This window comes from Artemia sp. Qi Xiang Cuo, chromosome 5 (assembly GCF_049724085.1).
Source record: "Artemia sp. Qi Xiang Cuo chromosome 5, ASM4972408v1, whole genome shotgun sequence".
NCBI classification, from domain to species: domain Eukaryota; kingdom Metazoa; phylum Arthropoda; class Branchiopoda; order Anostraca; family Artemiidae; genus Artemia; species Artemia sp. Qi Xiang Cuo.
In genome coordinates, this window is record NC_142798.1 from 37,559,275 (window position 1) to 37,585,977 (window position 26,703).

Genomic DNA, 26,703 nt, shown 5'->3' on the forward strand with positions numbered 1-26,703 from the left:
CAAAGCCCTTTAATCATGAGTTGGAAAGCAAGGCTAGCTTATCTCTCTTTTCCCTTTCTCCTTTCCTTCTCTTTTTCCTTTCCCTTGCTTTTATTTATCTCTCTTTCTCGCTTATCTCTTATTAATTTCCATTATTAGTGACAAGCATAACACTGCCAGACCGTCATTCGCGAGAAGACAAAAATTGGCTGTGTTTGGAAAGCGAATCCAGAAAGCTAGTGGAAACTGTTTCTGGTTAGTGATTTTTAGCAATATATTCACATAATTATGCTCATGAATATAGTAAAACTGCCGATTTTGATTTATTTTCTTGATTTTATTAGCAATTGCTTTAACAATCGGCCTTTCAAAAACGTTGCAAGATAATAAGGGAGGTCGATTATTAATATCGGTTTATGCAACAAAATTGATTATAACAATGAAAACGGGGTTATTTCTTAAGCAACTTGCTTTTTCTTTCGTTATTTTCAACTAGCCAAAATAATTTTCACTAGCATGTCATATAAGCTGACATCGCTTTCCATTTGTTTTTCGTGACTGGCACTTTTTCGCTGTTAAGATACGCTTGTTTCAAAAACCTCTTAAGGCTCAGCCATTAATGTTTGAGTTAAATTTGTTTAAATCTTTTAAATATTAAGATAAAGCACTCTCAGTTACATTTATGAAGAAAAAGGGTTAATTTTTATTGTCATGCCATTATGAGATAACTGAAAAATAGATATAGCTTTCAATACGTCATTCAATCGTCTATCTAAATAAAAAAATCGTTTCCTGTGCAAATTTATACCAGAAATTTTATAAAATTCCACAATTTTTGGATCCAGGTATTTAAAAGACTTAGCTATGGTTTGTTTTTTGGCTTGCCTTGGATTTGGGGTCCAGGAATTTCAGTTTACAAAGTTAAAGTTCCAAAATAAATCGTTTTACCAATACTAAATATCAAGCTAAAATGCAAGTATGTAATGGGCTGTTCCTTCCAACCACTATTTAAGGGGTTTGGTCAAATTTGGGGCAAAACATTGTCCGGCTTATTTTTGGCTTGTTTTTGCAAGGTTTTGGCTTACCTAATATTCACACAGAGCACGGATCTGCGGAGAACCGCTGTGGATTGCGTTTTGCGGAGGAACGCATGCGTCTCTTGCCACTCATCCTTGCGGTTTTCCGCAAGACGCATGCGTTGAAAAAATCTAAAGCATGCAGAAAAAAACCTGGAGGCAGTTAAAAGGCGGATTTCAGCTTTTAAATTTCATGAAATATTAAGTATCGAAGATCCTATTTAATTCAGAAAGCTTGGGAGGAAATCTCGAGAGAGACAAATTTGTCTAATAGGATGTGGTGAACAGTATACTGAAATTTTTTACAGCAAACTCTCCACCAAAGTATGACCAAAGCTCACAACCCACTAAGGGGAATGGGGGAAGATATCTGTTTTACTATTTTGTGTTCCCACCCTTTTTTGGATAATCCAAATGTTGATTTTGTAATTTTACTCTAGTAGCCCAGCTTAGGCTATGTGAATCTAAACTGTGAATTGTAGCTGGGCCACAGTCATGAGAAAGATGCAATATCCTATGTTAGGGATCATACAGGGCAAACTCATTTTAAAATTGAATTTATTGACTCAGATGCTGAAAAAGTGACCAACTGCAAAAATCCTGGTAAATTTGGAATATACGAACATAATGACGTAGCTAAGTTATGTAACTTTTGATATGAACAGAGCCTGTGGTTTTACTGCTGCGGCGCGGACAATGCACCGCATTGCGTTTTCCACCTGTCTGTGCGAACAGTAGGTTACTTTTTCGCTCAAAATCTGGCAGTGCTAAAATTATTAAAATTTTCGATTTTAGATGGCAGTTTCTAAACGCAAGATAGAATTTAAATTTTACAAAGCATTAGGGTAGCCCATTTGTTTTTATCTTCTCTTATAATGGATAAAATTGATGAAGATTTGCCAAATCATCCTAAATCCAAGTCTGAAGATGTTAAGGAAGAAGGCAATTGTTACTGGTAAGTGCTTAAATATGGTGTAAAGCACAGGATATGACTTGCATTAGATAGCCTAGGTCATTTAGACTCTTCCAGCTATAAGATTGTGCTATCCACATTTCTGGACTATGAAGTATCAATTTCCAGAAACCAAATTAGGCATTAAATTTTCTATTTTCAAAATGCTGCACACTCAGTCCTTGCAACAAAATATGCTTGAACCCGACTAGTCAACAAAAACTAGAGGACATACCATGAAGCTGTACTGCAAACAAGCCAACACCAGACTACAGAAAAACTTATTATAAAATATATTTGTGGGGATATGGGACTCCCTAATGAAGAAGCAGTCTCAGCACCTAGCCTAGGCCTATTGTGGAGGCCTTCAAGGGAGCTGTGGACAAAAATTAGTTGTCCAAGCCATGGCTTTGAGAATGGGATACAGCCAACACATTGGCTCAACATCTTCACTAACCAGTACCTACAGGATAATACCTTATTCACTGGATAATGCAATTTAAGGTAAATAGCCTATGTCTACAATAACATTACTGACATAGATGTGAAATGGAAACACTAGGCCTAGCCTAGGCCTGCTTGATGCTTTTTCATGGTTAATAGTATTGCTGCATCTCTATTCTCCAGAAAGGGTAAATTTTTCAAATCATATTATTGACTTAGGCCTATGAATAAAGTAAACATAGCATTCAATGCCTTTTTTTATGCTCTTTCCAAATATAATAATCATTTTTGTCAGAAATGAATTTCACCCCGACCCTATATATACCAATTCAGGTATATATAGCCAATAAATATATACCAATTCAGGGTAGGCCTATATATTTGCAAATTAGGGGGGTAGAGGTAAATTTTATTTCTGATATAAATGAGAGGTAAGATTAGCCTAAAATCCCCCCCCCCCCCCCCCCTAATGTGCAAATATATACCCTGAATTTGTATATATAGGGGTGGGGGCTATAATTCATTTCCAACAAAAATGATTATTATATTTGGAAACAGCATAAAAAAGCATCAAGTGGTATATTCACTTTATTTGTAAGTCAATAATATGATATTTGGTAAAAATTTACCCCAGAAAGAAGCATGTAAAAAAAAAATTCCTACTACATAATAGGATAAGATGCCCAGTACTCAGGCCAAGATTTAGTCTACCAGTAAAATTCTAGTTTAGATACTTTTTGCTCTCTTGGAATGGGATTAGGTTAGGAAAATGAAACTTTTAGAGATAGGCCTCTCTCCCTAGAGGGCACTGATCTTTGATGGCCTTTAAAAATCTGTGTGTTATGAAAGTAAAACCTTGCAAAACTGATCTTTTGCTTAAATGAAGTACAAGAAAACTGTTTTCAGCTTCATAACTTTGCCAATCCCAGTTTGTGAGGTTTCAATGATCTGCAAATACATTTCCTAAATATGGAAAAAACCCATTGCTATGGCTTAAAGTTCTACTCAAATAACAGGAACTGCATTTTTGGAACTAAAGCCAGAGAAAAACAAACAAATAACTGAGATTTAGATATAATGTTGTTTTTTCTAAATTTCAAAAGGTATAGGTATGCCTGTCAAGTAGGCAAATTTCTAAGACTTAGAAATTAGAAGAGGATTAAAATGGAAGCTTGGCAATATATTCCCAGAGTATGTTTTTGGCCCTGGATTTATTAATGAAGTTTCATTTTTCCTATCCTAACCCCTTTCCAAGATAGCAAAAAGTAGGTAAAGTAGAATTTGACCATGATTTTTTCTGAACAAAAACTTGATTGATATGATTTATCATCAAAGTGCCAGGTGCAATCTACTGCTGTGCTGCCTATTCACAGAAAAGTGGTCTTAAAACAACACAAGAGTTTCGTGGCCAATTATAAACTGTCAGATGTCTCCCATAAATATCAGTTGAGAGTTAGGTATCATCTCTCTCTTTCATTACTTTAGACTCACCAGTTGCATTTTGTTTAGTGCTTCCACTATTCCCAAGTTGTAGGAGATTTCTTTGCAAATCTCACAAAAACAAAGTAGCTAAAATGCTTGGACTTAGAAGCATCAGAGCTTTAAATCTGGCCCTGCCACTACTCAAACAGCAATTAACTCTTCAATAGTTAAATAACTAGCATGCAAAATCTCTATTATAGCCTTTTATCCAGGGTAAATATATATATGATTCCATAACTGACATAGGGACAAAGGTAAACACACTACCCAAGACCACAGCTTGGTTTTTGAGTTTAGAGGAAGGAAATTGTCCATTTTGCCAACAAATGCACAAACATAAGCTAAATTAATCTAAAAACATCAGCTAAATTTCAAGGTTGTGACAACATCTTGGAACTTTGTTGAAAAGAAGTCCCCCCTGCATTAGCTGCACCCCTGAAACTATCCAATTCCTTTTTGTATCAGTGTACAATTAAGCCTGTTGAGAAAGAAACATGTTAAGAAAACAATTCTTACTTCATAATATGCAGAAAAATTGTAGTTAATCATTCCTAAAAGCACTTCACTTTCCCTTAACCCCCTAATTTGTAATTATGTATCCCAAATTACCGTATCTTGGTATTAATAAATAAATGATCTATTTCTTATGTATTTTTCTGTGTCTTGATTCATCCACATTACTTTAATTTACAGGTATTAAGTTGAAACAAAAGAGTGATGCATATGAAATATGTAATTTAGGCTATGTATGTGCAGATTAGGGGGGGGGGCTAGGGGGGAAGTAAAGTGAAGTGCTTTTAAGAATGATTAATTACAATTTTTGCATATTATGAAGTAAGAATTGTTTTCTTAACATATTTCCTTCTCAATAGGCCAAATTGTACACTGATACCTCCCTTTTTTATGCTCTTTCCAAATATAGTAATCAAATCATTCACAAATGCACCCCCCCTTTAACCCAAGGAATATTTAAAAGTTAAAAGCAAACTCTAAAATAGTGAAATTCTTACCTTATAATGTGCAGAAAGCTTCTATTCATCAAACTTTTATTTTATTGTGTTCACTTTAAAATTGTTTCAAATAATATTTTGGTAAATTACCACACAGAGATCAATTCCAGAGTGCAAATATAGCTACTTTAATATAGGAGCTATTACATGTGACTAGATTGAAATAATGGAGAAATACATTATTAGGGCTATGGACAGGGGCGGATCCAGGATTTGTTTTAGGGGGGGGGGTGCAAAATAGGTTGATCCAATAAACTTTCATTAGGAACAAGTTTAATTAGCTTAAACTTGTGTTAATTAAGTAAACTACACTACTTTAGACTATGCTACATGGGGGCGCCCCTCCCCGGGATCTGCCACTGGCTTTGAATGGGACTATGGGAGGGGGTGGGGGGGGTTGCATGTGAATAGAAAAAGATTGTCATAGTGGGAAGGGCAATACTTACCCCCTACAGCTCCCCTTTGCCTGCTTGGACCAATAATAAATGTCTAGATAATAATTTTTGGGGAGTAAAGAGGGATTAGATATCAGTTTCTCCTCCCCCCCCCTTTCCCAAAACTCATTCTATATATATTTGAAGTTTCAGGGAAACTTGGGATATTTGGGAATTAAAATGTACACTTTAAGTGCCTGCCCTCTCACCCTGACTACAAAATGACCCACTATCCCTTTTTCATAATAGCTGATATGCACTTAAACATAATTGTGCATAATTTTTTCCTATGAAATTTGATGTAAATCAGTTTAGTTAAATGAAGCTTTTAAATAAATTTCAGATTTTTTTTGCTTTAAGAAGTAGGCATCAGAGATAAATTGGCATGGTATAGATTCAACTTTCTGTGTGTATGATTTTTAACTTTTTGCTATTTTTTAGGGAACTAATCACAATATAAATTGCAGACCATGGTTTTTATGGCTTTTACTATTATAAATGTGTCTTGGGAATGATTTCTGGTATAAAAGGAATGTGGTAAATTTCCTTTTTACAAATTCAATATGACTTTTCTAATGTTTGAGATTTGATTAACCAGCATAAACTAAATAGTACTGTTTAATTTAGTTTCATAACTCCTCTAGTTGACCTTAAATGGAAAACTTGATACAATTCGCAAAAAAATCTGTCTACTTTCTTTGATAGCTTGGATACGCCTACCGCTATTTTGATTTGGTTAAATTTCAAGAACAGAAATGGGTGGGTTGGCATGGGAGGGTGGGAGTGGAAGGGGGATTAGTTGCCCTCAAATCACTTTCGACATATTCTATTTTCAATCAAATGAGACTTTTTTGAAGTTCCCACGACAACTCCTTTGATACGAAGTGCACTGGTCTAAACAATAACAACAACAAAAAATAATACATTGTACCCACTTCGATCTTTACTATAAAAATGTCAAGCCTTCCAATCACTTTCGACTATTAAAAAGGGCACTAGGCCTTTCGATTTCCAATCGAATGAGCCGTTTTGGAAACGACAACGCTTTCTATAAACACCTTATATGCCCCCAGGGCATAAATTACAACCCTTACCCTAAGGTCTGTTAGGGTGGTTGTCATCCTCTAAGACCGAATTTCCAGAACTTTCAACTACGTTAAACAACATGGCTATCTTAAAATTTGATTGGATGTGTTTGGGGAAATGGTGGGCGTGAGAGGGGTGTTAGTTGCCTTCAAATCACTTTCGAATATTAAAAAGGGCACAAGCCACTCCAATTTCCAATTGAATGACCGCTTTTCGAAGTTTATATGACAACTTTTTCAATACAAAGTGCCCTGCTCTAAAGGAAAAAATTAATAAATAATAAATTGTGCCAACATCGTTCTTATATGCACCCAGGACATAACTTAAAACCATTGCCCTGAGGGTTGTGGGGGAAAAAATTAATAAATAATAAATTGTGCCAACATCGTTCTTATATGCACCCAGGACATAACTTAAAACCATTGCCCTGAGGGTTGTGGGGGAGTGTCCTCTTTACTTAGTCCCCGTTTCTTGTCTCGTTCTCGAGTGTCCCCGTTCTTTACTTAGGCAGCGCGATCGTGCTGCCTATGATTTATACAACAACTTTCTACACAAACCTTATATACCTCCAGCGAATAACTTACAACCCTTGCACTGATGGCTTTGGGGGGGTCATCATCCTAAGACACCTAATTTCCAGAACGTTCAACTACGTTGAACAAAATGGATATCTCAAAATTTTGATTGGATATGCTTGGAAAATGGTGGGCGTGAGAGGGGCGTTAGTTGCTATCCAATCACATTCAACTGTTGAAAAAGCAACTAGACCTTTCAATTTCCAATTGAATGAGCCCTCTTGAAGTTTCTGTGACAATGCTTTGAATACAAACTTTATATGCCCCAGGGCATAACTTACAACCCTTACACTGAGGGCGGGGGGGGAGGGGTTGTCACGCACAAAGACCCAAGTTTCAAAAACTCCAAGCACGTTTAACAACTTTTCAATCTAAAAAATTTGAGTGGATATTTTTGTTAGTAAGATAAATTGGGAAGGGGGGTTAGTTACGCTTCAATCAATTCTAAGTCTTAAAAAGGGTACTAGCTCTTTGAATTTCAAATTGAATGAGCCCTTTTTTAAGTTTATGCGGCAAAGATTTCAATAAAAACCTTATATGCCCCCAGGGCATAACTTATAATCCTTGCCCTGAGGGTTTTGGGGGAGTGTCCTCCTCAAAAATATATTTTCTATCTGGAAATCAACTACGCTGAACAAAATGGCTATCTCAAAATTTTTATTGGATGTGTTTGGGGGAATGAGGGGCGTGGGGGGGGGGGGGCTAGTTGCCCTCCAATCACTTTTGACTATTAAAAAGGGCACTAGCCCTTTGAATTTCCAATCGAATGAGTTTTTTTAGAAGTTTCTAAAACAACACCTTCTTTAAAAACCTTATATGCCCCCAGGCATAACCTAAAACCCTTGCCCTGAGGGCTGTGGGGGAGTGTCCTACTCAAAAACATATTTTCCATCTGGAAATCAACTACGCTGAACAAAATGGCTATCTAAAAATTTTGATTGGATGTGTTTGGGGAAATAATGAGCGTGGGGGGGGGGGGGGGAGAGGCTAGTTGCCCTCCAATCACTTTCGACTATTAAAAAGGGTACCATCCCTTCGAATTTCCAATCAAATGAGCCTGTTTTGAAGTTTCTACAACAACTCCTACTATGAAAACCTTACATGCCCTCAGGGCATAACTTAAAGCTCTTGCCTTGAGTGCTCCGGAGGAGTGTCCTCCTCACAAACATAATTTTTATCTTGATATACACAACACAGAAAAAAACGGTTATCCCAAAATTTTGACCGGATGTGGTTGGGGGAACGATGTACATGGGGGGGGGCTACTTGCCCTCCAATCACTTTGACTATTAAAAAGGGTACTAGCCCTTTGAATTTCCAATCGAATTATCCTCTTTTGAAGTTTCTAAGACAGCGCCTTCTATAAAACCTTATATGCCCCCAGGGCATAATTTAAAACCCTTGCCCTGAGGGTTGTGGGGGAGTTTCCTCCTCAAAAGCATATTTTCTATCTGGAAATCAACTATGCTGAACAAAATGGCTATCTTCTAAATTTTGATTGGATGTGTTTGGGGCAATCATGGGCATGGGGGGGGGTTAGTTGCCCTCCAAACATATTTGACTATTTAAACGGGCACTAGCCCTTTGAGTTTCCAATCTAATTAGCTTTTTTTGAATCTTTTACGACAACGCCTTCTCTAAATACCTTATATGCCCCCAGGGCAGAACTTAAAACCCTTACCCTGAGGGGTGTTCTATCTGGAAATCAACTACGCTGAACAAAATGGCTATCTCGAAATTTTGATTGGATGTGTTTGGGGAATTGATGAGCGTGGGGGGGGGGGTAGTTGCCATCCAAGCACTTTCGACTATTAAAAGGGGCACTAGTACTTTGAATTTTCAATCGAATGAGCCTTATTTGAAGTTTTTATGACAATGCCTTCTATAAAAACCTTATATAAGCCCAGGGCAGAACTTAAAACCCTTGCCCTGAGGGTTGTGGGGGATTATCCTCCTTAAAAACATATTTTATATCTGGAAATCAACTACGCTGAACAAAATAGCTATCTAAAAATTTAGATTGGATGTGTTTTGGGGAAGGAGGAGCGTGGGGGGGGGGGGCTATTTTCCCTCCAATAACTTTCGACTATTAAAAAGGGAAATATAACTTTCCATTTCCAATCGAATCAGCCCCTTTTGAATTTTCTACGACGACCCCTTCCATATGAAATGCCCAGCTCCAAAGGAAAAAATAATAAATAGTACATTGTGCCAACATTGTTCTTATATGCCCCCAGGGCATAACTTAAAACTCTTGTCCTGGGGGTTGTGGGGGAGTTTCCTCCTCCAAAACATGTTTTCTATCTGGACATCAACTACACTGAACAAATTTGATATCTCAAAATTTTGATTGGATGTGTTTGGGGGAAAGATGGGCGTGGGGGGGGGGGCAGGGGGCTGGTTGCCCTCCAATCACTTTCGACTATTAAAAAAGGGCACTAGAACTCTCAATTTCCAATCGAATGAGCCCCTTTTGAAATTTCTACGACGACCCCTTCCATATGAAGTGCCCTGCTCTAAAGGAAAAAAAAATAATAAATAGTAGATTGTGCCAACATTTTTCTTATATGTCCTCAGGGCATAACTTAAAACCCATTCCCCGAGGGTTGTGGGGGAGTGTCCTCCTCAAAAATATATTTTCTATCTGGAAATCAACTACGCTGAACAAAATAGCTATCTCAAAAGGTTGATTGGATGTGTTGGGGGGAATGAGGGGAAGGGGGGGGGGGCTAGTTGCCCTCCAATCAGTTTCGACTATTAAAAAGGTCACTCGAACTCTCAATTTTTATTCGAATAAGCCCCTTTTGATGTTTCTACGACGACCCCTTCCATATGAAGTGCCCAGCTCTAAAGGAAAAAAATAATGAATAGTACATTGTGCCAACATGGCACATTTTTAATAGTCGCCCAGCTCTAAAGGAAAAAAATAATGAATAGTACATTGTGCCAACAGTTATGCCCTCAGGGCATAACTTAAAACCCTTTCCCCGAGGGTTTTGGGGGAGTGTCCTTCTCAAAAACATATTTTCTATCTGAAAATGAACTACGCTGAACAAAATTGCTATCTCAAAATTTTGATTGGATGTGTTTGGGGGAATGATTGGCGTGGGGGGGGGGGGGCTAGTTACCCTCCAATCACTTTCGACTATTAAAAATGGCACTAGCTTTTTCAATTTCGAATCGAATGAGATTTTTTTGAAGTTTTTACAACAATGCCTTCTTTAAAAACCTTATATGCCCCCAGGGCATAATTAAAAACCCTTGCCCTGAGGGTTGTGGGGGAGTGTCCTCCTCAAAACATATTTTCTATCTGAAAATCAACTACGCCTAACAAAATTGCTATCTCAAAATTTTGATTGGATTTGTTTGGGGGAATGATGTGTGTGGGGGGGCTAGTTGCCCTTCAATCACTTTCGACTATTAAAAAGGGCACTAGCTTTTTGAATTTGCAATCGAATGAGCCTTTTTTGAAGTTTCTACGACAACGCCTTCTTTAAAAACCTTATATGCCCCCAGGGCATAACTTAAAACCCTTGCCCTGAGGGTTTTAGGGGAGTGTCCTCCTCAAAAATATATTTTATATCTGGAAATCAACTACGCTGAACAAATGACTATCTCAATATTTTGATTGGATGTGTTTGGGGAAATGATGGACGTGGGGGGTGGGGTTAGTTGCCCCCCAATCACTTTCGACTTAAAAAGGGCACTAGCCCTTTGAATTTCCAATCGAATGAGCCTTTTTTGAAGTTTTTACAACAATGCCTTCTTTAAAAACCTTATATGCCCCCAGGGCATAATTTAAAACCCTTGTTCTGAGGGTTGTGGGGGATTGTCCTCCTCAAAAATATATTTTCTATTTGGAAATCAACAACGCGGAACAAAATGGCTATCACAAAATGTTGATTGAAGATGTGTGGGGAAATGATGGGTGTGGGGGGGGGCTAGCTTCCCTCCAATCCCCTTCGACTATTGAATCGGGCACTGGCCCTTTGAATTTTCAATCGAATTAGCCTTTTTAGAAGTTTCTACGAAAACGCCCTCTACAAAAACCTTATATGCCCCCAGGGCTTAACTTAAAACCCTTGCCCTGAGGGTTGTGGGGGAGTGTCCTCCTCAAAAATATATTTTCTATTTGGAAATCAACTATGCAGAACAAAATGTTTATCTCAAAATTTTGATTGGATGTGTTTCGGAGAATGATTGGCGTGGGGGGGGGGCTAGTTGCCCTCCAATCACTTTCGACTATTAAAAATGGCACTAGCTTTTTGAATTTCCAATCGAATGAGCTTTTTTTGAAGTTTTTACAACAATGCCTTCTTTAAAAACCTTATATGCCCCCAGTGCATAATTTAAAACCCTTGCCCTGAGGGTTTTGGGGGAGTGTTCTCCTCAAAAACATATTTTCTATCTGAAAATCAACTACGCTGAACAAATGGCTATCTCAATATTTTGATTGGATGTGTTTGGGGAAATAATGGGCGTGGGGGGGGGGGCTAGTTGCCCCCAATCACTTTCGTCTATTAAAAAGGGCACTAGCCCTTTGAATTTGCAATCAAATGAGCATTTTCTGAAGTTTCTACAACAATGCCTTCTTTAAAAACCTTATATGCCCCCAGGGCATAATTTAAAATCCTTGTCCTATGGGTTGTGGGGGATTGTCCTCGTCAAAAACATGTTTTCTATTTGGAAATCATTTACGCTGAACAAAATGGTTATATCAAAATTTTAATTGGATGTGTTTGGGGGATTGATTGGCGTGGGGGGGGGGGCTAGTTGCTCTCCAATAACTTTCGACTATTAAAAAGGGCACTGGCCCTTTGAATTTCCAATCGAATGAACCTTTTTTGAAGTTTCTATGACAACGCCTTCTATAAAAAACCTTATATGCCCCAAGGGCATAACTTAAAACCCTTGCCCTGTGGGTTGTAGGGGATTATCTTCCTCAAAAACATATTTTCTATTTGGAAATCAATTTCGCTGACCAAAATTGCTATCACAAAGTTTTGTTTTGATGTGTTTGGGGTAATGATGGGCGTAGGAGGGGCTAGTTGCCCTCCAATAACTTTTGACTACTAAAAACGGCACTAGCTTTTTGAATTTCCAATCGAATGAACTTTTTTTTGAAGTTTTTACAACAATGCCTTCTATAAAAACCTTATATGCCCCCAGGGCATAATTTAAAACCCTTGCCCTGAGGTTTGTGGGGGAGTTTCCTCCACAAAAATATGTTTTATATCTGAAAATCAACTACGCTGAACAAAATTTCTATCTCAAAATTTTGAGTGGATGTGTTGGGGGGACGGAGGGTCGTGGGGGGGGGGCTAGTTGCCCTCCAATCACTTTCGACTATTATAAAGGGCACTAGATTTTTGAATTTGCAATCGAATGAGCTTTTTTTGAAGTTTCTACGACAACGCCTTCTTTAAAAACCTTATAAGCCCCCAGGGCATAACTTAAAACCCTTGCCCTGAGGGCTTTGGGGGAGTGTCCTCCTCAAAAACTTTTTTTTCTATCTGGAAATCAACTACGCTGAACAAAATGGCTTTCTCAATATTTTGATTGGATGGGTTTGGGGGAATGATGGGTGTGGGGGGGGGGGGGGCTAGTTTCCCACCAATCACTTTAGTCTATTAAAAAGGGCACAAGCCCTTTTAATTTACAATCGAATGAGCCTTTTTTGAAGTTTTTACAACAAGGCCTTCTTTAAAAACCTTATATGCCCCCAGGGCATAATTTAAAACCCTTGCCCTGAGGGTTGTGGGGGATTGTCCTCCTCAAAAACTTGTTTTCTATCTGGAAATCAACTACGCTGAACAAAATGGCTGTCTCAAAAGTTTGATTGGATGGGTGTGGGGGAATGATGGGCGTGGGGGGGGGGGGCTAGTTGCCCTCCAATCACTTTCTACTATTAAAAAGGGCACAAACCCTTTGAATTTCCAAACAAATGAGCCTTTTTTGAAGTTTCTACGACAACGCTTTCTATAAAAACCTTATATGCCCCCTGTGCATAACTTAAAACGCTTGCCCTGAGGGTTGTGAGGGAGGTTCCTCCTCAAAAACAACTTTTCTATCTGGAAATTAACTACGCTGAAAAAATAGCTATCTCAAAATTTTGATTGGATGTGTTTGGGGAAATAATGAGCGTGGGGGGGGGGAGAGGCTAGTTGCCGTCCAAGTACTTTTGACTATCGAGAGGGGTACTATCCATTCCAATGTTCAATCAGTTGAGCCTATCTTGAATTCTTCTAAGACAAAGCCTTCTATAAAAAAATTATATAGCCACAGGGTATACCTTAAAACTCTTGCTCCGAAGGTTGTGGGGGAGTGTCCTCCTCAAAAACATATTTTCTATCTGGATATCAACTATGCTGAACAAAACGGCTATCTCAAAATTTTGATTGGATGTGTTTTGGGGAATGATGGGCGTGGGGGGGGGGCTAGTTGCCCACTAATCACTTTCGACTATTAAGAAGGGCATTATCTCTTCGAACTTCCAATCGAATGATCCTGTTTTGAAGTTTCTACGACAACGCCTTAATTAAATCCTTATATGCCCCCAGGGCATAATTTAAAACCCTTGCTCCGATGATAGTGGGGGAGTTTCCTCTTCAAAAACAAATTTTTTATCCGGAAATCGACTACACTGAACAACATGACTATCTTCTAAATTTTGATTGGATGTGTTGGGGAGAATCAGGGGCCTGGGGGGGGGTTAGTTGCCCTCCAATCATTTTTTACTATGAAAAAGGGCACTAGCCCTTTGAATTTCCAATTGAATGAGCTTTTTTAGAAGTTTCTCTGACAATGCCTTCTCTAAAACACTTATATGCCCCCAGGGCATAACTTAAAACCCTTGCCCTGAGGGTTGTGGGGGAGTGTCCTCCTCAAAAACATATTTTCTATCCGGAAATCAACTATGCTGAACAAAATGGCTATCTTGAAATTTGTATTGGATGTGTTTGGGGAAATGATGGGCAGGGTGGGGGGGCTAGTTGCCCTCCAATCACTTTCGACTATTAAAAGGGGCACTAGTACTTTGAATTTTCAATCGAATGAGCCTTATTTGAAGTTTTTATGACAATGCCTTCTATAAAAACCTTATATGCGCCCAGGGCAGAACTTAAAACCCTTGCCCTGAGGGTTGTAGGGGAGTGTACTTCTCAAAAACGTATTTTATATCTTGAAATCAACTAAGCTGAACAAAATAGCTATCTCAAAAGTTTGATTGGATGTGTGTGGGGGAATGATGGGCGTGGGGGGGGGGGCTAGTTGCCCTCCAATAACTTTCGACTATTAAAAAGGGCAATAGAACTCTCCATTTCCAATCGAATGAGCCGCTTTTGAAGTTTCTACAACAACCCCTTCCACATGAAGTGCCCTGCTCAAAAGGAACTAATAATACATGGTACATTGTGCCAACATTGTTCTTATATGCCCTCAGGGCATAACTTAAAACCCTTGCCCTGAGGGTTGTGGGGGAGTTTCCTCCGCCAAAACATTTTCTATCTGGAAATCAACTACGTTGAACAAAATTTATATCAAAAAATTTTGATTAGATGTGTTGGGGGGAACGAGGGGCGTGGGGGGCTAGTTACCGTCCAATCATTGTTGACTATTAAAAAGGGCACTTGAATTCCCAATATCCAATCGAATGAGCCCCATTTGAAGTTTCTACGACGACCACTTCCATATGAAGTGCCCTTCTATAAAGAAAAAAAAAATAATAAATAGTACATTGTGCCAACATTGTTCTTTTATGCCCTCAGGGCATAACTTAAGACCCATGCCCCGAGGGTTGTGGGGGAGTGTCCTCCTCAAAAATATATTTTCTATCTGGAAATCAACTACGCTGAACAAAATAGCTATCTCAAAAGGTTGATTGGAGGTGTTTGGGGGAATGATGGGCTTGGGGGGGGGGCTAGTTGCCCTTCAATCACTTTCGACTATTAAAAAGGGCACTAGAACTCCCCATTTCCAATCGAATGAGCCCCTTTTGAAGTTTCTACAACAACCCCTTCCATATGAAATGCCCAACTCCAAAGGAAAGAATAATAAATAGTGCATTGTGCCAACATTGTTCTTATATGCCCTCAGGGCATAACTTAAAACCATTGCCCAGAGGGTTGTGGGGGAGTGTCCTCCTCAAAAACATATTTTCTATCTGGAAATCAACTACGCTGAAAAAAATGGCTATGTCAAAATTTTGATTGGATGTGTTTGGGGGGAAGATGGGCGTGGGGGGGGGCTAGTTGCCCTCCAATCAGTTACGACTATTAAAGAGGGCACTAGAACTCTCAATTTCCATTCGAATAAGCCCCTTTTGAAGTTTCTACGACGACCCCTTCCATATGAAGTGCCCAGCTCTAAAGGAAAAAAATAATAAATAGTACATTGTGCCAATATAGTTCTTATATGCCCTCAGGGCATATCTTAAAACCTTTACCCCGAGCGTTGGGGGGGAGTTTCCTCCTTAAAAACATATTTTCTATGTGGAAATCAACTACACTGAAAAAAATGGCTATCTCAAAATTTTTATGGGAGGTGTTGGGGGGAATAATGGGCGTGGGGGGGGGGCTAGTTGCCCTCCAATCACTTTCGACTATTAAAGATGGCACTAGCTTTTTGAATTTCCAATCGAATGAGCCTTTTTTGAAGTTTCTACAACAATGCCTTCTTTAAAAACCTTATATGCCCCCAGGGCATAATTAAAAATCCTTGCCCTGAGGGTTTTGGGGGAGTGTCCTCCTCAAAACATATTTTCTATCGGAAAATCAACTACGCCTAACAAAATTGCTATCTCAAAATTTTGATTGGATTTGTTTGGGGGAATGATGCGCGTGGGGGGCTAGTTGCCCTTCAATCACTTTCGACTATTAAAAAGGGCACTAGCTTTTTGAATTTGCAATCAAATGAGCTTTTTTTGAAGTTTCTACGACAACGCCTTCTTTAAAAACCTTATATGCCCCCAGGACATAACTTAAAACCCTTGGCCTGAGGGCTTTAGGGGAGTGTCCTCCTCAAAAGCATATTTTCTATCTGGAAATCAACTACACTGAACAAATGGCTATCTCAATATTTTGATTGGATGTGTTTCGGGAAATGATGGACGTGGGGGGCGGGGGCTAGTTGCCCCCCAATCACTTTCGTCTATTATAAAGGGCACTAGCCCTTTGAATTTCCAATCGAATGAGCCTTTTTTGAAGTTTTTACAACAATGCCTTCTTTAAAAACCTTATATGCCCCCAGGGCATAATTTAAAACCCTTGTTCTGAGGGTTGTGGGGGATTGTCCTCCTCAAAAACATGTTTTCTATTTGGAAATCAACTACGCTGAACAAAATGGGTATCTCATAATTTTGAGTGGATGTGTTTGGGGGAATGATGGGCGTGGGGGGGGGGGGGGGGCTAGTTGCCCTCCAATAAATTTCGACTATTAAAAAGGGCACTAGCCCTTTGAATTTCCAATCAAACGAACCTTTTTTGAAGTTTCTACGACAACGCTTTCTAAAAAAACCACATCTACCCCTAGGTCACAACTTACAACCGTTGCCCTGAGGGCTGTGGGGGAGTGTTCTTCTAAAAAACATATTTTCTAATTGAAAATCAACTATGCTGAACAAAATGGTTATTACAAAATTTTGATTGCATGTGTTTGGGGGAATGATTGGCGTGGGGGGGGGCTAGTTGCCCTCCAATCAATTTCGACTATTAAAAATGGCACTAGCTTTTTGAATTTCCAATCGAATGAGCTTTTTTTGAAGTTTTTACAACAATGCCTTCTTTAAAAACCTTATATGCCCCCAGGGCATAATTTAAAACCCTTGCCCTGAGGGTTTTGGGGGAGTTTCCTCCTCAAAAATATATTTTCTATCTGAAAATCAACTACGCTGAACAAATGGCTATCTCAATATTTTGATTGGATGTGTTTGGGGAAATAATGGACGTGGGGGGGGCTAGTTGCCCCCAATCACTTTCGACTATTAAAAAGGGCACTAGTCCTTTGAATTTTCAATCGAATGAGCCTTTTTTGAAGTTTTTACAACAATGCCTTCTTTAAAAACCTTATATGCCCCCAGGGCATAATTTAAAACCCTTGACCTATGGGTTGTGGGGGATTGTCCTCCTCAAAAACATGTTTTCTATTTGGAAATCATCTACGCTGAACAAAATGGCTATCTCAAAGTTCTGATTAGATGTGTTTGGGCTAATGAGTGGTGTGGGGGGGGGGCTAGGTGCCTTTCAATAATTTTCGACTATTGAAAAGGCCACCAGCCCTTTGAATTTCCAATAGAACGAGCCTGTGCTGAAGTTTCTACGAAACAATTTTCTCTAACAACTTGACCTGCTCCTAGGCTTTAACTTACAATCCTTGCCGCGCAGTTGGCGATATATGTTCTGCCTCAAAAATATTTTTTCTTTCAGTAAAAAAACTACGCTTGAAAACCTGACTATATATAAATTTCGATGAGTTGTGTGTGGAAGAATGATGGGCGTGGGGGGGGGCTAGTTGCCCTCCAATCACTTTCGACTATTAAAAATGGCACTAGCCTTTTGAGTTTCCAATCGAATGAGCTTTTTTTTGAAGTTTTTACAACAATGCCTTCTATAAAAACCTTATATGCCCCCAGGCCATAATTTAAAACCCTTGCCCTGAGGGTTGTGGGGGATTTTCCTCCTGAAAAACATATTTTCTATCTGAAATATCAACTACGCTGAACAAAATTTCTATCTCAAAATTTTGATTGGATGTGTTTGGGGGAATGATGGGCCTGGGGGGGCCAATCACTTTCGACTATTAAAAAGGGCACTAGCGTTTTGAATTTGCAATCGAATGAGCTTTTTTTGTAGTTTCTACGACGACGCCTTCTTTAAAAACCTTATAAGCCCCCAGGGCATAACTTAAAACCTTTGCCCTGAGGGCTTTGGGGGAGTGTCCTCCTCAAATACTTTGGGGGAGTGTCCTCCTCTAAAACATCTTTTCTATCTGGAAATTAACTACGCTGAACAAAATGGCTATCTCAAAATTTTGATTGGATGTGTTTGGGGAAATGATGAGCGTGGGGGGGAGAGGCTAGTTGCCCTCCAATCACTTTAGACTATTAAAAAGGATACTATCCCTTCGAATTTCCAATCAAATGAGCCTGTTTTGAAGTTTCTACGACAACGCCTTCACTAAAAATCTCATATGCCCCAAGGGCATAACTTAAAACCCTTGCCCTGAGGGCTGTGGGGGAGTGTCCTCCTCAAAAACATATTTTCTATCTGAATATCAACTATGCTGAACAAAATGGCTATCTCAAAATTTTGATTGGAAGTGTTTGGGGGAATAATGGGCCGGGGGGGGGGCTAGTTGCCCTCTAATCACTTTTGAATATTAAAAAGGGTACTAGCCCTTTGAATTTCCAATCGAATGATCCTTTTTTGAAGTTTCTACGACAGCGCCTTCTATAAAACCTTATTTGCCCCCAGGGCATAATTTAAAACCCTTGCCCGGAGGGTTGTGGGGGAGTTTCCTCCTCAAAAGCATATTTTCTATCTGGAAATCAACTACGCTGAACAAAATGGCTATCTTCTAAATTTTGATTGGATGTGTTTGGGGGAATCATGGGCCTGGGGGGGGGTTAGTTGCCCTCCAGTCATATTTGACTATTAAAAAGGGCACTAGCCCTTTGAATTTCCAATCTAATCAGCGTTTTTTGAAGTTTGTATCCCAATACTTTTTTTAAAAACCTTATATGTCCCAAGGGTATGGGTTGAAATCCTTACGCTGTGGGGTTTGGGGGAGAGTCCGTCTCGAAAACACATTTTATGTGTGAAAATCAACGCTGAACAAAATGGCTATCTCGAAATTTTGATTGGATGTGTTTGGGGAAATGATGGGCATGGGGGGGGGGGCTAGTTGCCCTCCAATCACTTTCGACTATTAAAAGGGGCACTAAAACTTTGAATTTTCAATCGAATGAGCCTTATTTGAAGTTTTTATGACAATGCCTTCTATAAAAACCTTATATGCGCCCAGGGCAGAACTTAAAACCCTTGCCCTGAGGGTTGTGGGGGAGTGTCCTCCTCAAAAACGTATTTTATATCTGGAAATCAACTAAGCTGAACAAAATAGCTATCTCAAAACTTTGATTGGATGTGTTTGGGGGAAGGATGGGCGTGGGGGGGACTAGTTGCCCTCCAATCACTTTCGAGTATTAAAAAGGGCAATAGAACTCTCCATTTCCAATCGAATGAGCAGCTTTTGAAGTTTCTACAACAACCCCTTCCATATGAAATGCCCAGCTCCAAAGGAAAAAATAATAAATAGTACACTGTGCCAACATTGTTCTTATATGCCCTCAGGGCATAACTTAAAACCCTTGGCCGGAGGGTTGTGGGGAGTTTCCTCCCCAAAAATATAATTTATATCTGGAAATAAACTACGCCGAACAAAGTTTAATCTCAAAAGTTTGTTAGGATGTGTTTGGGGTAATGATGGGCGTGGGGGGGGGGCTGGTTGCCCTCCAATCACTTTCGACTATTAAAAAAGGGCACTAGAACTCTCAATGTCCAATTGAATGAGCCCCTTTTGAAGTTTCTACGACGACCCCTTCCATATGAAGTGCCCAGCTCTAAAGGAAAAAAATAATAAATAGTACATTGTGCCAACATTTTTCTTATATATCCTCAGGGCATAACTTAAAACCCATTACCCGAGGGTTGTGGGGGAGTGTCCTCCTCAAAAATATATTTTCTATCTGGAAATCAACTACGCTGAACAAAATAGCTATCTCAAAAGTTTGAATGGATGTGTTTTGGGGAATGATGGGCATGGGGGGGGGGGGGCCTAGTTGCCCTCCAATCCCTTTCGACTATTAAAAAGGGCACTAGAACTCCATTTCCAATCGAATGAGCCACTTTTGAAGTTTCTACAACAACCCCTTCCATATGAAATGCCCAACTCCAAAGGAAAAAATAATAAATAGTACATTGTGCCAACATTCTTCTTATATGCCCTCAGGGTATAACTTAAAAACCTTGCCCTGAGGGTTGTGGGGGAGTATCCTCCTCCAAAACATATTTTCTATCTGGAAATCAACTACGGTGAAAAAAATGGCTATCTCAAAATTTTGATTGGATGTGTTTGGTGGGAAGATTGGCGTGGGGGGGGGATGGTTGCCCTCCAATCCCTTTCGACTATTAAAAAGGGCACTAGAACTCTCAATTTCCAATCGAATGAGCCCCTTTTGAAGTTTCTACGACTACCACTTCCATCTGAAGTGCCCAGCTCTAAAGGAAAAAAATAATGAATAGTACATTGTGCCAACATTGTTCTTATATGCCCTCAGGGCATAACTTAAAACCCTTGCCCCGAGGGTTGTGGGGGAGTCTCCTTCTCAAAAACATATTTTCTATCTGAAAATCAACTACACTGAACAAAATGGCTATCTCAAAATTTTGATTGGATGTGTTTGGGGGAATTATTGGCGTGAGGGGGGGGGGGGGGCTAGTTGCCCTCCAATTACTTTCGACTATTAAAAAGGGCACTATCTTTTTGAATTTCCAATCGAATGAGCTTTTTCTGAAGTTTTTACAACAATGCCTTCTTTAAAAACCTTATATGCCCCCAGGGCATAATTAAAAACCCTTGCCCTGAGGGTTGTGGGGGAGTGTCCTCCTCAAAACATATTTTCTATCTGAAAATCAACTACGCCTAACAAAATTGCTATCTCAAAATTTTGATTGGATTTGTTTGGGGGAATGATGCGCTTGGGGGGGGGGCTAGTTGCCCTTCAATCACTTTCGACTATTAAAAAGGGCACTAGCTTTTTGAATTTGCAATCGAATGAGCTTTTTTTGAAGTTTCTACGACAACGCCTTCTTTAAAAACCTTATAAGCCCCCAGGGCATAACTTAAAACCCTTGCCCTGAGGGCTTTAGGGGAGTGTCCTCCTCAAAAACATATTTACTATCTGGAAATCAACTACGCTGAACAAATGGCTATCTCAATATTTTGATTGGATGTGTTTGGGGAAATAATGGACGTGGGGGGGGGGGGGCTAGTTGCCCCCCAAACACTTTCGACTATTAAAAAGGGCACTAGCCCTTTGAATTTCCAATCGAATGAGCCTTTTTTGAAGTTTTTACAACAATGCCTTCTTTAAAAACCTTACATGCCCCCAGGGCATAATTTAAAACCCTTGTTCTGAGGGTTTTGGGGGATTGTCCTCCTCAAAAACATGTTTTCTATTTGAAAATCAAATACGCTGAACAAAATGGCTATCTCAAAATTTTGATTGGATGTGTTTGGGGGACTGATGGGCTTGGGGGGGGGCTAGTTGCCCTCCCATCACTTTTGACGATTAAAAAGGGTACTGGCCCTTTGAATTTCCAATTGAATGAACCTTTTTTGAAGTTTCTATGACAACGCCTTCTATAAAAACCATATCTACCCCCAGGGCACAACTTAAAACCCTTGCCCTGAGGGTTGTGGGGGAGTGTCCTTCTCAAAAATATATTTTCTATTTGGAAATCAACTATGCAGAACAAAATGGTTATCTCAAAATTTTGATTGGATGTGTTTGGGGGAATGATTGGCGTGAGGGGGGGGGGGGCTAGTTGCCCTCCAATCACTTTCGACTATTAAAAATGGCACTAGCTTTTTGAATTTCCAATCGAATGAGCTATTTTTGAAGTTTTTACAACAATGCCTTCTTTAAAAACCTTATATGCCCCCAGGACATAATTTAAAACCCTTGCCCTGAGGGCTTTGGGGGAGTGTCCTCCTCAAAAACATATTTTCTATCTGAAAATCAACTACGCTGAACAAATGGCTATCTCAAAATTTTGATTGGATGTGTTTGGGGAAATAATGGACGTGGGGGGGGGGCTAGTTGCCCCCAATCACTTTCGACTATTAAAAAGGGCACTAGCCCTTTGAATTTCCAAACGAATGAGCCTTTTTTGAAGTTTTTACAACAATGCCTTCTTTAAAAACCTTATATGCCAGTAGAGAGGGGGGTACCAGCGCGACCCCTCACCCCTGCTGCCACCTACAACCGTTTTACATAATTTATGCATGTTTTTATGGGTTTTCTCACTTGAAAAAACATGATTTTTCTCACTTTTATGGATGTTTCTTGGACGGTTATGTCTGTTGGTCAATTTATTTGATGTTTTTCATGGATGTCAAAAGTAATTTATGTCTGTTTTATGGTTTTTCTCAGTGAGAATGGAAAAACAGGATTTTTCTCACTTGAAAAAACAGGAATTTTCTCAATTTTATGGATGTTTCTTGGACGGTTATGAGTGTTGGTCAATTTATTTGATGTTTTTCATGGATGTCAATATCAATTTATGTCTGTTTTATGGTTTTTGTCAGTGAGAATGAAAAAACCGGAATTTTCTCACTTTTATGGATGTTTTTTTGGACGGTTAAGTGTGTTGGTAAATTTATTTGATGTTTTTCATGGATGTCAACATCAATTTATGTCTGTTTTATGGTTTTTGTCAGTGAGAATGAAAAAAACATGAATTTTCTCACATTTATGGATGTTTTTTGGACGGTTATGTGTGTTGGTCAATTTATGGATGTTTTTATAGTTTTTGTCAGTGAGAATGAAAAAACAGGATTTTTCTCACTTTGATGGATGTTTCATGGTTTCGATGAAATTGATTTACATAATCGAGGGGAATTATTGATTCACGAAAGGGGAGAGAATTTCTGAGAACTTGATTTACGAAATCGCTAGGGGAATTATTGATTTACGAAAAGGGGAATAAAGAAACAAGTATGGCTTCTTTGATCTTAGGTCTGAGGGATAAACGTTCTTTAGGTCAGAGAGAAAAATTAATATTCTATTTTTAAATAGGGCTTCATTGATCTTTAGTGTCAGGAATTAGAAATCACATCACTTGTTATCTTGGAATTATGCGGGAGTCTAAAGAGATATAAATTCTATTTTTAAATACGGCTTCACTGAGCTTTAAGTCGGAGAGATAAATTGATATTCTAACGAAACCTTAATAGTGTAGCTAGGAACATTTATGAGATGAAGAGATTAAGGCGGGAAAGGATTTCCTATAAATTTCAAATGTGACAGTGCAGGGATGCCTAAACAATAGGAACACGCAGAAATTACTTTTAGGGGATTATTTGGGCGAAACCGTTTTAGACATTTTAGGGAATTATTTCGGCGAAACAGTTAGAGACATTTTAAAAGATGATTTTAAAAGATGTTTTAGAAGAGGATTTGAGGATGAAACTCTGTGGTCGTTATAATACACAAGTTCTATTTAAACAGTGTTGTGAGGTCCTCTACCCCAACCCCAAAGGGCTCCGATCCCCCTACCCCAACCCCAAAGGAAGCCCCCTGCCCCCAAAGGTCCACCGGGCTCCCAAAGGACCACCCGGACCCCCAAAGGCCCCCCGGGCCCCAAAAGGTCCCCCGGCACCCCAAAGGACCACATGGCCCCCTTTTTTTAATATTTTTTAATTTGTGCATTTTGGGACACAAAAGGGTCCTCACCCCTCAACTTTCGACTCCCCCTCACAACTTTAGTGTTTTGTCATGGTTTACCTTGTCGCAGTTACATTCTCTTGATTTTCAACGTTCATTGCCGATTTCTTTCATTGAAATGCAAGAGTTGGAATATTTCAGTAGTGTTTTGTAATGATTTACCTTGTCGCAGTTACATTCTCTTGATTTTCAATGTTCATTGCTGATTCCTTTAGTCGAAATGTAAGAGTTGGATTATTTCAATAGTGTTTTGTTGTGGTTTACCTTGTCGCAGTTACATTTTCTTGATATTTCAAATTTTATTTTTAATTTCATTCTTTCAAATAAAAGAGTTGTAGTATTTTAGTAGCGTTTTGTTATGGTTTATAGTGTCAAAGTTAAATTTTTTTAATTTTTCAAATTTCATTTTGATTTTTTTCATTGAAATGCAAGAGTTGGATTATTTCTGTGGTGTTTTGTCGTGGTTTACCTTGTCACAGCTAAATTCTCGTGATTTTTCAAATTTAATTTTGTATTTCTTTCGTTGAAATGCAGGAGTTGGAATAATTCAGTACTGTTTTGTCGTGGTTTACCCTGTCGCAGTTACATTTTTTTGATTTTTCAAAGTTCATTTTGAATTTTATTCGTTGAAATGCAAGAGTTGGAATATTTTAGTTGTGTTTTGTCGTGGTTTACATTGTCACAGTTACATTCTGTTTATTTTTCAAAGTTCATTTTGATTTTTTTCATTGAAATGCAAGATTTGGAATATTTCAGTAGTGTTTTGTCATGGTTTACCTTGTCACAGTTACATTATCTTGATTTTTCAAAGTTCATTTTGAATTTCTTTCATTTAAATACATGATTTGTAATATTTCAGTAGTGTTTAGTAATGGTTTACCTTGTCACAGTTATATTCTTTAGATTTTTCAATGTTCATTATGAATTTCATTCGTTGAAATGCAAGAGTCGGAATATTTCAGTAGTGTTTTGTTGTGGTTTATCGTGTCACAGTTACATTCACTTGATTTTTCAAAGTTCAGTTTGATTTTTCTCATTGAAATACGAGAATTCGTTTATTTTAGTAGTGTTTTATCGTGGTTTACCTTGTCACAGCTACATTCTCTATATTTTTCTAAGTTCATTTTGGATTTCTTTCATTGAAATGCAAGAGTTGGAATATTTCACTAGTGTTTTTTCGTGGTTTACATTGTCACACTTTCTTTCTTTTGATTTTTCAAATTCATTTAGAATTTCTATCATTGAAATGCAAGAGTTGGATTATTTCAGTAGTGTTTTGACGTGGTTTACATTGTCACAGTTACATTTTCTTGATTTTTCAAAGTTCATTTGAATTTCTGTCATAGAAATGAAAGAGTTGGATTATTTTAGTAGTGTATAGTCATGGTTTACCATGTTGCAGCTATATTCGCTTTATTTTTCAAAGTTCATTGTCGAATATTTTCATTGAAATGCAAGAGTTTGATTATTTCAGTGGTCTTTTGTCATAATTTACTATGTCGCAGTTACATTCTCTTAATTTTTCAAAGTTCATTGTGGAATTCCTTCGTTTAAATGCAAGACTTGGAATATTTCAGTAGTGTTTTGTCATGATTTACCCTGTCGCAGTTACATTTTCTTAATTTTTCAATGTTCATTCTGAATTTCTATCATTGAAATGCATGAGTTGGAATATTTCAGTAGTGTTTTGTTGTAGTTTACCTTGTCGCAGTTACATTTTCTTGTTTTTTCAAAGTTCATTTTGAACTTCTTTCATTGAAATGCAAGAGTTGGATTATTTCAGTAGTGTTTTGTCGTGGTTTACCTTGTCACAGTTACATTCTCTTGATTTTCAAAGTTCATTGTGGATTTCTTTCATTGAAATGCAAGAGTTGGAATATTTCGGTAGTGTTTTGTTGTAGTTTACCTTGTCACAGCTACATTTTCTAGATTTTTCAAAGTTCATTTTGAATTTCATTCGTTGAAATGCAAGAGTTGGAATATTTCAGTAGTGTTTTGCTGTAGTTTACCTTGTCACAGTTACATTCTATTGATTTTTCAAAGTTCATTTTGAATTTATTTCATTGAAATGCATGAGTTTGAACATTTCAGTAGTGTTTTGTCGTGGTTTACCTTGTCACAGTTACATTCTCGTGATTTTTCAAAGTTCATTTTGAATTTCTTTCGTTGAAATGCAAGAGTTGGAATATTTCAGTAGTGTTTTGTTGTGGTTTATCGTGTCACAGTTACATTCTCTTGATTTTCCAAAGTTCATTTTGATGGTTTACCTTGTCACACTTACATTCTCGTGATTTTTCAAAGTTCATTTTGAATTTCTTTCGTTGAAATGCAAGAGTTGGAATATTTCAGTAGGGTTTTGTTGTAGTTTACCTTGTCTCAGTTACATTCTCTTGATTTTCAAAGTTCATTGTGAATTTCTTTCATTGAAATGCAAGAGTTGGATTATTTCAGTAGTGTTTGTTGTGGTTTACCTTGTCGCAATTACATTCTCCTGATTTTCAAAGTTCGTTGTGGATTTTTTTCATTGAAATTCAAGAGTTGGAATATTTCAGTAGTGTTTTGTTGTAGTTTACCTTGTCGCAGTTACATTTTCTAGATTTTTCAAAGTTCATTTTGAATTTCATTCGTTGAAATGCAAGAGTTGGAATATTTCAGTAGTGTTTTGTTGTAGTTTACCTTGTTGCAGTTACATTCTCTTGATTTTTCAAAGTTCATTTTGAATTTCGTTCATTGAAATGCAAGAGTTGGATTATTTCAGTTGTGTTTTGTCGTGGTTTACCTTGTCACAGTTACATTCTCTTGATTTTTCAAAGTTCAGTGTCGATTTCTTTCGTTGAAATTCAAGGGTTGGAATATTTCAGTAGTGTTTTGACATGATTTACCCTGTCACAGTTACATTCTCTTAATTTTTAAAATTTCATTTTTAATTTCTATCATTGAAATGCAAGAGCTGGAATATTTCAGTAGTGTTTTGTTGTGGTTTACCTTGTCACAGTTACATTTTCTTGATTTTTCGAAGTTCATTTTGAATTTCTTTCATTGAAATGCAAGAGTTGGAAAATTTCAGTAGTGTTTTGATATGGTTTACCTTGTCACAGTTACATTCTCTTGATTTTTCTAAGTTCATTTTGAATTTCTTTCATTGAAATGCAAGAGTTGGAATA

General features: G+C 38.3%; 1 protein-coding gene across 1 annotated transcript in view; it reads left to right on the plus strand.

The window, feature by feature from the left end:
- The first annotated feature begins 1,872 nt into the window (after positions 1-1,872).
- Positions 1,873-26,703, plus strand: part of LOC148952106 (set1/Ash2 histone methyltransferase complex subunit ASH2-like) — a 102,121-nt gene continuing 77,290 nt past the window's right edge. The window contains exon 1 of the mRNA XM_089088847.1: positions 1,873-2,010. Within this exon, the coding sequence (XP_088944973.1) occupies positions 1,931-2,010 (80 nt within the window). The 5' untranslated portion in view covers positions 1,873-1,930. The remainder of the gene's footprint in view (positions 2,011-26,703) is intronic.